The sequence below is a fragment of the Dendrobates tinctorius genome, unplaced genomic scaffold, assembly GCF_039654945.1.
Source record: "Dendrobates tinctorius isolate UK_male_01 unplaced genomic scaffold, ASM3965494v1 ptg000152l, whole genome shotgun sequence".
Classification (NCBI taxonomy): domain Eukaryota; kingdom Metazoa; phylum Chordata; class Amphibia; order Anura; family Dendrobatidae; genus Dendrobates; species Dendrobates tinctorius.
The window spans coordinates 578,254-591,276 of record NW_027361819.1 but is presented as its reverse complement, the minus strand read 5'-3'; the positions used below and the strand labels follow the sequence as shown (position 1 = coordinate 591,276).

Sequence of the window (13,023 nt, the reverse complement as noted above, 5' to 3'; positions counted from 1 at the left end):
GATCCACCTTCTTACCTCTCTTATATATTGGCACCACATCAGCCTCCTCCAATCCTAAGGCACCGACCCTGAGATCGCCCGGCCATAATGTGCCGCTGCCTCCACTGTGTACAGGGAGATCATTATACACTAACGATAATAATAATAATGGCTGGTATTCCTTTAGATTTAGTTTCTTTCCTGTAGAAGGTGACCGTTCTCCTCCATACTGGGGGGTGTAATGACCGGAGGATGATTCCTGGTTCTGAGGGAGAATTGGACGATGTATAAGACATTACATGACCCCGAGGGCAGACAATGAGACAAACTTCTGCTCCTTGTTCCAGGTAAACCCCAGATGTCGGCTCCTATAGCGATCACTATGGCCGATTCATCTCGTGTTCAGTTCTCTCTGAATCTACAGAAGTTTTACCCTGAAGATATAAAAATCTCCTGCCGCTGGGAAAATACAAATGATAATTATGGGAAACGACCAGATGTGGAAACAAAAAGTACACAGAATGATGACCTCACATACGATGTCACCAGTGTCGTCAAGATTTCTAATTATTCATTCAGAAATCCAGAAAAGAAATTCATTGTAGAGTGGGAACACGAGAGCATGGAGACATCAGAGTGGAGATCACTGAGTGTCAGAGGTAAAGACGATATCGATTTATCATCTATCTATTATTTATCTATCTCTATCCTCTAACCTCTGTCTTTCTATTAGATTCTGTTTTTCTATAAAACATATTCAGTAAACTCTACAGTGCCAGTATGATTGTTATAGGGGCTAAGTCTCCTCTATAAAGGTCTATATTGTACAATCTCAGTTTCATGGTGACAGAAGCCGCTTCACATTAGGCCGTGACCACTCTCCAACCTTCTTATTGTCTCATTCTTTGTCTCCCTGCTTCTGATCATTGTCTTGCTCGGCTGCAGGTTGTGCGCACTGTCCTCAATTCTCCTGGTTTTTTACTCTTTTGTGAATTAATTGCTTCCTCAATGATCACAAGACATCCAGGCCCGACATCAAACACCCGGGATCCATGGTGCCTTCTCCTCTATGTCTGTATTGGGGTAGAGCAGGATTTTTACTCCATACCTAACCTTAGTCCATAGAATATTCCCAGAAGCATTGAGGGACATCTCGGGGGTCTCAGAAGGACTCCAGCAATGGTTTTCTTGGACAGCAGAAGCTTCCGATATGGTGTCCTTCCTTCCACCGTCCGTCCTTCCTTCCACCGTCCGTCCTTCCTTCCTTGTAACCGAAGATGGATTTATACTCAGGTCTCCAGAAATGCAGGTCTATAGATGCAGCAGAGACAAATGTGTGCATGGCACATCACCGCTCAGCTCAGCATCTCGTAATATTTGATTTTGTTATTTTACATCTATTATATAATATTCACATCACTCCCAATATCAAAAGCTCAATGGGTCCTGCCTGGTGGACTCCAATGTATCCACCTAAATATGAATGCAAAAAAAAAACTGGAGGCAGCTCTCCAAAATAACATCATAAACTCTATGTTTCAAATTCAAGATGCATTCTGGATGTAAATATTGTGTGTGAGATGTTCTTCTGGAGCGCTGCTTCCACTACTCTTTTTGGATATTATCGAGTCTGTGTCTGTGACATGTATACAGGACTCAGTGTAAATTCCTCATCTTCTTCCACATGTTACAGATTTTCACTGGCGTCCACACGTCGGATCTATCAGTGTCCCCAGGCTGGAAGATGGTGAAGAAGCCACCCTGACCTGTGATATCTCCGGATATTTCCCGGATCTTCTAACTGTTATCTGGTTCACAAAGAAGGACGGAGATGTGACCGAACTGCCAAGAACATCATCATCATATATGGACAGAACTTACAAGATGTCACAGAAGGAGACGAAACAGGCAGATAACACTTATTCCTGTGAAGCGTCATTGACTTTTACCCCAAAAATAATTTCACACCAAGGATCAGAAATCCTCTGCAGAGTGGAGCATCCCAGCGAGGAGCGCCCCATAGAGCGGAGCACCCGACCCCTACATATCGGTGAGTGCCCCAGACTTACATGTGCATTTCCAAATCCTGATTTTGGGAAAAAAAATGAATCCAGTCCATTATATAGTTATTCTGGGAGGGCAGGGAGTACTTACTTCTAGTAAATAGCCGGGGGTCCCAGTCGTTGGACTCTCAGTGATCTCACATTTATCTCCAGTTCTGTAATAATCAATGTTCTGTAAATGTCATAGAAATAGCGACGACGACGGAGAGAGAAGAAATGTCAGAAGTGAGATCCGTTTATAGCTCTTGTTACATTGCAGCAGCCGCGACATTCGGGATATAATCAATGATACCCGACCATGTGACGGATTGTCCTTGTCACCTCTGGGGAGCGGACGCTCCTGCAGGCCGTGTCCTGTAATCCTGTCCGCAGCGCTCCCGGTGTTGTGTCTTCTGCCTTCATCGGTCGTAGGTCGGATCTGATGAAACATGGGCGGCCGCGTGTTTTATCTCACAATCACTCATCGGCCACGCTCCACTGACTGTTGGGGTCCGTGTGCCGCTCATTGTGGATGGGGGCAGCGCACTGACCAGAAGCCGGATTGTGTGAATGAGGCTGAACGTCTAATATTCCCATTATCCGATAATAAAGGGGGACACAATCCTACATAATGATAATGGCGGTATGTGAGACCAGTGGTGGAGACGTGAGATCTGCAGCCTCGTACAGCGAGGACATATCCGTCCCCATCTGATAATAAAGGGGGTGTTACGACGCCATCTGCCCCCCCGGTCCTGGGATACTCACCTTGTTCCCTGGTGTGTCGCTGGCCGGGCTCCTCCGGGGGTCCCTCCTCATCTTCCGTCTTGGCGGGCGCGTCGGGGATCTCATCCGCCGTGCACCCGGCTGCTTAGGCCGTGACCGCACTGCTCCTCCATTCCTTATGAGGCCTGACCCAGAAGTCCTCCCTCACGTGCAGCTGCAACAGGTATATCAGGCTCTTCCTGCTATAGGAAGCGCCTGATTATTACTTCAGCATCTGTTCTGGGCCAATGTTGGTTCCAGCGTGGGCGCTCTTCTGATACTCAGGTCCCAGTGTGCCTTCCTATGCGCACTCGGCTCTTCTTATCCAGCGTGCTTCCCAGTGTGCGCTCGGCGCTCTCCTGTATCCAGCGTGCGCTACATAAAGATAATGGTAGTATATGATACCAGTGGTGGAGACGTGAGATCTGCAGCCTCGTACAGCGAGGACACGTCCGTCCCCATCTGATGATAAAGGGGGGCACAATCCTACATAATGATAATGGCGGTATGTGATACCAGTGGTGGACACATGAGATCTGCAGCCTCGTACAGCGAGGACACGTCCGTTCACATCTGATGATAATGGGGGGCACAATCCTACATAATGATAATGGCGGTATGTGATACCAGTGGTGGACACATGAGATCTGCAGCCTCGTACAGCGAGGACACGTCCGTCTACCATCTGATGATAATGGGGGGCACAATCCTACATAATGATAATGGCGGTATGTGAGACCAGTGGTGGAGACGTGGGATCTGCAGCCTCGTACAGCGAGGACACGTCTGTCCCCATCTGATGATAACGGGGGACACAATCCTACATAATGATAATGGCGGTATGTGAGACCAGTGGTGGAGATATCAGATCTGCAGCCTCATACAGCGGGGTCACGTCTGTCCCCATCTGATGATAACAGGGGACACAATCCTACATAATGATAATGGCGGTATGTGAGACCAGTGGTGGAGATATGAGATCTGCAGCCTCGTACAGCGAGGACACGTCTGTCCCCATCTGATGATAAAGGGGGACACAATCCTACATAATGATAATGGCGGTATGTGATGCCAGTGGTGGAGACATGAGATCTGCAGCCTCGTACAGCGAGGACACGTCTGTCCCCATGTGATGATAAAGGGGGACACAATCCTACATAATGATAATGGCGGTATGTGAGACCAGTGGTGGAGACGTGAGATCTGCAGCCTCGTACAGCGAGGACACGTCTGTCCCCATGTGATGATAAAGGGGGACACAATCCTACATAATGAGAATGGCGGTATGTGAGACCAGTGGTGGAGACGTGAGATCTGCAGCCTCGTACAGCGAGGACACGTCTGTCCCCATCTGATGATAAAGGGGGACACAATCCTACATAAAGATAATGGCGGTATGTGATACCAGTGGTGGAGACATGAGATCTGCAGCCTCGTACAGCGAGGACACGTCTGTCCCCATGTGATGATAAAGGGGGACACAATCCTACATAATGAGAATGGCGGTATGTGAGACCAGTGGTGGAGACGTGAGATCTGCAGCCTCGTACAGCGAGGACACGTCTGTCCCCATGTGATGATAAAGGGGGACACAATCCTACATAATGAGAATGGCGGTATGTGAGACCAGTGGTGGAGACGTGAGATCTGCAGCCTCGTACAGCGAGGACACGTCTGTCCCCATGTGATGATAAAGGGGGACACAATCCTACATAATGAGAATGGCGGTATGTGAGACCAGTGGTGGAGACGTGAGATCTGCAGCCTCGTACAGCGAGGACACGTCTGTCCCCATGTGATGATAAAGGGGGACACAATCCTACATAAAGATAATGGCGGTATGTGATACCAGTGGTGGAGACATGAGATCTGCAGCCTCGTACAGCGAGGACACGTCTGTCCCCATGTGATGATAAAGGGGGACACAATCCTACATAATGAGAATGGCGGTATGTGAGACCAGTGGTGGAGACGTGAGATCTGCAGCCTCGTACAGCGAGGACACGTCTGTCCCCATCTGATGATAAAGGGGGACACAATCCTACATAATGAGAATGGCGGTATGTGATACCAGTGGTGGAGACGTGAGATCTGCAGCCTCGTACAGCGAGGACACGTCTGTTCCCATCTGATGATAAAGGGGGACACAATCCTACATAATGATAATGGCGGTATGTGAGACCAGTGGTGGAGATATGAGATCTGCAGCCTCGTACAGCGAGGACACGTCTGTCCCCATCTGATGATAAAGGGGGACACAATCCTACATAATGATAATGGCGGTATGTGATACCAGTGGTGGAGACATGAGATCTGCAGCCTCGTACAGCGAGGACACGTCTGTCCCCATGTGATGATAAAGGGGGACACAATCCTACATAATGATAATGGTGGTATGTGAGACCAGTGGTGGAGACGTGAGATCTGCAGCCTCGTACAGCGAGGACACGTCCGTCCCCATCTGATGATAAAGGGGGACACAATCCTACATAATGATAATGGCGGTATGTGATACCAGTGGTGGAGACGTGAGATCTGCAGCCTCGTACAGCGAGGACACGTCTGTCCCCATCTGATGATAAAGGGGGACACAATCCTACATAATGATAATGCCGGTATGTGATACCAGTGGTGGAGACGTGAGATCTGCAGCCTCGTACAGCGAGGACACGTCTGTCCCCATCTGATGATAAAGGGGGACACAATCCTACATAATGATAATGGCGGTATGTGAGACCAGTGGTGGAGACGTGAGATCTGCAGCCTCGTACAGCGAGGACATGTCCGTCCCCATCTGATGATAAAGGGTGGCACAAACCTACATAATGATAATGGTGGTATGTGAGACCAGTGGTGGAGACGTGAGATCTGCAGCCTCGTACAGCGAAGACACGTCCGTCCCCATCTGATGATAATGGGGGGCACAATCCTACATAATGATAATGGCGGTATGTGAGACCAGTGGTGAAGATATGAGATCTGCAGCCTCGTACAGCGAGGACACGTCTGTCCCCATCTGATGATAAAGGGGGACACAATCCTACATAATGATAATGGCGGTATGTGATACCAGTGGTGGAGACGTGAGATCTGCAGCCTCGTACAGCGAGGACACGTCTGTCCCCATCTGATGATAATGGGGGGCACAATCCTACATAATGATAATGGCGGTATGTGATACCAGTGGTGGAGACGTGAGATCTGCAGCCTCGTACAGCGAGGACACGTCTGTCCCCATCTGATGATAAAGGGGGACACAATCCTACATAATGATAATGGCGGTATGTGAGACCAGTGGTGGAGACGTGAGATCTGCAGCCTCGTACAGCGGGGTCACGTTCGTCCCCATCTGATGATAAAGGGTGGCACAATCCTACATAATGATAATGGTGGTATGTGAGAGCAGTGGTGGAGACGTGAGATCTGCAGCCTCGTACAGCGAAGACACGTCCGTCCCCATCTGATGATAATGGGGGACACAATCCTACATAATGATAATGGCGGTATGTGAGACCAGTGGTGGAGACGTGAGATCTGCAGCCTCGTACAGCGAAGACACGTCCGTCCACATCTGATGATAATGGGGGACACAATCCTACATAATGATAATGGCGGTATGTGAGACCAGTGGTGAAGATATGAGATCTGCAGCCTCGTACAGCGAAGACACGTCCGTCCACATCTGATGATAATGGGGGACACAATCCTACATAATGATAATGGCGGTATGTGAGACCAGTGGTGGAGACGTGAGATCTGCAGCCTCGTACAGCGAGGACACGTCCGTCCCCATCTGATGATAATGGGGGACACAATCCTACATAATGATAATGGCGGTATGTGAGACCAGTGGTGGAGACGTGAGATCTGCAGCCTCGTACAGCGAGGACACGTCCGTCCCCATCTGATGATAATGGGGGACACAATCCTACATAATGATAATGCCGGTATGTGAGACCAGTGGTGGAGACGTGAGATCTGCAGCCTCGTACAGCGAGGACACGTCCGTCTACCATCTGATGATAATGGGGGACACAATCCTACATAATGATAATGCCGGTATGTGAGACCAGTGGTGGAGACGTGAGATCTGCAGCCTCGTACAGCGAGGACACGTCCGTCCCCATCTGATGATAATGGGGGACACAATCCTACATAATGATAATGGCGGTATGTGAGACCAGTGGTGGAGACGTGAGATCTGCAGCCTCGTACAGCGAAGACACGTCCGTCCCCATCTGATGATAAAGGGGGACACAATCCTACATAATGATAATGGCGGTATGTGAGACCAGTGGTGGAGACGTGAGATCTGCAGCCTCGTACAGCGAGGACACGTCCGTCCCCATCTGATGATAATGGGGGACACAATCCTACATAATGATAATGGCGGTATGTGAGACCAGTGGTGGAGACGTGAGATCTGCAGCCTCGTACAGCGAGGACACGTCCGTCCCCATCTGATGATAATGGGGGACACAATCCTACATAATGATAATGCCGGTATGTGAGACCAGTGGTGGAGACGTGAGATCTGCAGCCTCGTACAGCGAGGACAGGTCCGTCCCCATCTGATGATAAAGGGGGACACAATCCTACATAATGATAATGGCGGTATGTGAGACCAGTGGTGGAGACGTGAGATCTGCAGCCTCGTACAGCGAGGACACGTCTGTCCCCATCTGGTGATAATGGGGGACACAATCCTACATAATGATAATGGCGGTATGTGAGACCAGTGGTGGAGACGTGAGATCTGCAGCCTCGTACAGCGAAGACACGTCCGTCCCCATCTGATGATAATGGGGGACACAATCCTACATAATGATAATGGCGGTGTGTGAGACCAGTGGTGGAGACGTGAGATCTGCAGCCTCGTACAGCGAAGACACGTCCGTCCCCATCTGATGATAAAGGGGGACACAATCCTACATGATGATAATGGCGGTATGTGAGACCAGTGGTGGAGACGTGAGGTCTGCAGCCTCGTACAGCGAGGACACGTCCGTCCCCATCTGATGATAAAGGGGGACACAATCCTACATGATGATAATGGCGGTATGTGAGACCAGTGGTGGAGACGTGAGATCTGCAGCCTCGTACAGCGAGGACACGTCCGTCCCCATCTGATGATAATGGGGGACACAATCCTACATAATGATAATGGCGGTATGTGAGACCAGTGGTGGAGACGTGAGGTCTGCAGCCTCGTACAGCGAGGACACGTCCGTCCCCATCTGATGATAAAGGGGGACACAATCCTACATGATGATAATGGCGGTATGTGAGACCAGTGGTGGAGACGTGAGGTCTGCAGCCTCGTACAGCGAGGACACGTCCGTCCCCATCTGATGATAAAGGGGGACACAATCCTACATGATGATAATGGCGGTATGTGAGACCAGTGGTGGAGACATGAGATCTGCAGCCTCGTACAGCGAGGACACGTCCGTCCCCATCTGATGATAATGGGGGACACAATCCTACATAATGATAATGGCGGTATGTGAGACCAGTGGTGGAGACATGAGATCTGCAGCCTCGTACAGCGAAGACACGTCCGTCCCCATCTGATGATAAAGGGGGACACAATCCTACATGATGATAATGGCGGTATGTGAGACCAGTGGTGGAGACGTGAGATCTGCAGCCTCGTACAGCGAGGACACGTCCGTCCCCATCTGATGATAATGGGGGACACAATCCTACATAATGATAATGGCGGTATGTGAGACCAGTGGTGGAGACATGAGATCTGCAGCCTCGTACAGCGAAGACACGTCCGTCCCCATCTGATGATAATGGGGGACACAATCCTACATAATGATAATGGCGGTATGTGAGACCAGTGGTGGAGACGTGAGATCTGCAGCCTCGTACAGCGAGGACACGTCCGTCCCCATCTGATGATAATGGGGGACACAATCCTACATAATGATAATGGCGGTATGTGAGACCAGTGGTGGAGACGTGAGATCTGCAGCCTCGTACAGCGAAGACACGTCCGTCCCCATCTGATGATAAAGGGGGACACAATCCTACATGATGATAATGGCGGTATGTGAGACCAGTGGTGGAGACATGAGATCTGCAGCCTCGTACAGCGAGGACACGTCCGTCCCCATCTGATGATAATGGGGGACACAATCCTACATAATGATAATGGCGGTATGTGAGACCAGTGGTGGAGACGTGAGGTCTGCAGCCTCGTACAGCGAGGACACGTCCGTCCCCATCTGATGATAATGGGGGACACAATCCTACATAATGATAATGGCGGTATGTGAGACCAGTGGTGGAGACGTGAGATCTGCTGCCTCGTACAGCGAGGACACGTCTGTCCACATCTGATGATAATGGGGGACACAATCCTACATAATGATAATGGCGGTACGTGAGGTCAGTGGTGGAGACGTGAGATCTGCAGCCTCGTACAGCGAGGACAGGTCCGTCCCCATCTGATGATAATGGGGGACACAATCCTACATAATGATAATGGCGGTACGTGAGGTCAGTGGTGGAGACGTGAGATCTGCAGCCTCGTACAGCGAGGACAGGTCCGTCCCCATCTGATGATAATTGGGGGGCACAATCCTACATAAAGAATCCCGGAGCCGTCTATCAGAGACTCAGGTGAGAGGAAAGATATATGGGGGTTATATAAGAATCCTGGAGCCGTCTATCAGAGACTCAGGTGAGAGGAGAGATATATGGGGTTATTCAAGCATCCCTGACTCAGGAGGTTTTATTGTAACACACCGTTGTGGAAGGGCATGTAGAAGTGGATGAGTTTAACTCCTTTTTCCATTTTTGTTTTTTTCTTCATGCCTTCCAAAAGGTAGTAACTCTGGATTTCCTCTGATCATAAACCAATGGCATATCTTAGTAATATGCTATTATGTATTATGATAATTAAAACTGCAAGGAAATAAAGCGCAATAGGGTCTTATCTGAGAAAACCAAGATATCAAATAGTAATTTATACTCACCATATGTAGGAGAGTAACAAGCATAAAGAAATGCGGTCAGCTTGCTGCACATCCAAATGACCACGCTGTTGCCATAAATCTTCAGATTCACTAGTAGGACTTTTATGGATTAAAACGTGCGCTGCCAGACCATCAATCCTCACAAGTGTTGTATTTAATATATTTATTTCCCAACGCGTTTCGAGGTCATAAAACCTCTTCCTCTCCACTCAGCAGGGAAATGATCTCCAAGGCGCAGGCGATGATTCTTCTGGTGATGTTACTTCTTCCTTTGTGCATTTTTGGTCTGTGATGCAGGTGCACAGTTTTGGATTAAAACATAAGAATACTGGTTGATGTTGAGTGATTTCTTCCCGCTGGTGCCAATCTTATAGAAGCTAAGTCTGTTTTTCTGTAGTAAATGCAGCCGCTGCTAGTGTCAGCTGCTGTACACACAGGACCTGTCGTCTCTTCTTTATCTACGGTATCCGCACACGGCTCCTCCTGTCTCCTGCTGCAAGGGATAAGGCAGCGGCTGCATTTACTACAGAAAAACAGACTTAGCTTCTATAAGATTGGCACCAGCGGGAAGAAATCACTCAACATCAACCAGTATTCTTATGTTTTAATCCAAAACTGTGCACCTGCATCACAGACCAAAAATGCACAAAGGAAGAAGTAACATCACCAGAAGAATCATCGCCTGCGCCTTGGAGATCATTTCCCTGCTGAGTGGAGAGGAAGAGGTTTTATGACCTCGAAACGCGTTGGGAAATAAATATATTAAATACAACACTTGTGAGGATTGATGGTCTGGCAGCGCACGTTTTAATCCATAAAAGTCCTACTAGTGATTATGTATTATGAGACAGAAATACTTCTTTAAAATTGTGACAATTGCTGAAAGCCGAGGGTTATGACAAATGTGTGCATGTCCTCAAAAGATTCCTATTTTTAGTCTTTAGTAGCAGACACAGATGGATGAGCTGATGGAGGAATATCCTTGTGTTGGGATCAAAGTCTAGCGCTTGGTGAACAAGTTACTGTTTCTCTAAAGTGAGAGATTCAGCAGCTCTGCTCCAGCCAGTACAGGGCGACTACAGATGGGAGACTCTGGTGAAAAGAAAAATATATGTACATTATACATCCTAATGCCATGTTCTTGTTCTGTAGATTATCCCTGGACTCTCATTGTAGAAGAGATTCAGATCCCCCGTCTCCTTCTCGGCTCTCCGGCCGTCCTGCAGTGTAATATGTCGGGGTATTTCCCGGATGCCGTCACTGTGAAATGGATGAGACGTGATGGAGATCAGTCACATGAAGAGACTGACGATAACCAGAGAATAACATCCAGGAGAGCGACCGATAACACCTACAGCCGTACAGCCAGTCTGACCATCACCCCCGACCTGCGGACACATCAGGGGGCAGAATATATATGTCTGGTGGAGCACCCCTCCCTGGAAACACCCATAGAGAGAAGAACGGGGCGGCTACAAGTCTATGGTGAGTGTATGAATCACTTTTGTACAGCTTTTTTCACTTAAAACGAAACATACAATCAAAATATACACACATATGTATATATACAGTGCCCCGCATAAATGAGTACACCCCAACAGGTTTGTTAGAAAACCTTTACATTTCTTTCAGAATCAACATTTTCTATGGGATTCCATACTACAAAACACTCCCACAAATGTGTGCCATTGATTGCAAACAAGATTTGTTATTTTGCACAGCCCAAAAAGTAATTTTCCTAATACACTAATTCAGGACCACATTGTAAAAATGAGTACACTCCAATGAAAGTCTTAGGAGCAAAGTAAAAGTTTAGACTATAAAATTCTAACTAATAAGAATTCAACCACAGGTAAGTCTAATTATATGTTGCACAGGTGTCCAGCAGACGCAAAGAACACCCCTTCCCATTTCATGCTGTCAGCAATGGCACCATGTGGAAGAGAAATGTCCCAAGACCTGAGAAGGAAAATAATTTCTTTACACAAGAAAGGTAAAGGCTACAAGAGCATCAGTGAAGTTTTACTTATCAGTCAGATACTGGAGCAAAAGTGATACAAAAATATAACAAAGATCCAGGCTGATCATGGAAGTTACCACCCAAACATAAGGACTGTCTGATGAGAAGAGTTGAAGAAAATTGACATGCAAATTCACTGCAGTTATCTAAAGTAGTAGAAAGCTGAACCAGAGTAAGTGTTTCCCGTGACACAATACGGCGTGCACTGCAGAGAAATGGCATTCATGGGGGAGAAGAGAGACTCTCCTAAAGTCCACGCAGCAACGAAACTGCAGCTCTCTCACAGAGATGTGTCCAGGCTGTAGAAGACTTGGTGCTGTCCTTAAAAATCATTGAGGTCACACAAAATACTAGACAAGTAGATTTTGATGTGGGGTGTACTCATTTTTGCATCGCCTCCATGCCACGCCGCATTGATGCAGTAATTGATGCACATGGAGCCCGACCAAGTACTGAGTGCATTTACTGATCATACATTTCAGTAGGACGACATTTCAGATTTTACAATCATTTTTCAGGCTGGTGTTATAAAGTATTCTAATTTCCTGAGATAATGACTTTTGGGTTTTCATTGGCTGTAAGCCGTAATCATCAACATTACCAGAAATAAACCCGTGACATAGATTCCACTGTGTGTAATGACTCTATAGAATAGAGGAGAGGCGCTGTCTGTATTGAAGAACTGAAATAAATTCACTTTCTGATGATATTCTCATTTTATGAGAAGCTCCTGTATCTAATGTATACATTTACTTTATATGACTATTTTCACAGCAACTATTACATCAGATCTTTTACTATTCTCCTCCAGGTAAACCCCAGATGTCGGCCCCTATAGAGATCACTACGGCAGATAAATCTCGTGTTCAGTTCTCTCTGAATCTACAGAAGTTTTACCCTAAAGATATAAAAATCTCCTGGTATAGAGAAGATCAGTCTGGTAAATATGGATTATCAGCTGTGGAGACAATCAGTGCTCAGGACGAGGATCTGACATATGTGGTCACCAGTGCCGTCCAGATTCCTGGTTATCAATTCAAAGATCCAGAGATGAAAATCATTGTAGAGTGGGAACACGAGAGTATGGAGACGTCAGAGACAAAATCACTGGGTGTCAGAGGTAAAGAGGATATCTGTCTATTATCTATCTATCTATCTATCCATCATTATATATCTATGTATCTACAGTATCTATCTATTCATCTATCTATTATCTATCTATTTATCT

General features: G+C 47.4%; 1 protein-coding gene across 1 annotated transcript in view; it reads left to right on the top strand.

Annotated features, from left to right (window-relative positions):
* LOC141050658 (uncharacterized) overlaps positions 1-13,023 on the top strand; it is a 66,668-nt gene that overhangs the window by 48,116 nt on the left and 5,529 nt on the right. Inside the window, exons 11-14 of the mRNA XM_073547249.1 lie at positions 327-638; positions 1,673-2,029; positions 10,928-11,260; positions 12,607-12,915. Of these exons, the coding sequence (XP_073403350.1) occupies positions 327-638; positions 1,673-2,029; positions 10,928-11,260; positions 12,607-12,915 (1,311 nt within the window). The remainder of the gene's footprint in view (positions 1-326; positions 639-1,672; positions 2,030-10,927; positions 11,261-12,606; positions 12,916-13,023) is intronic.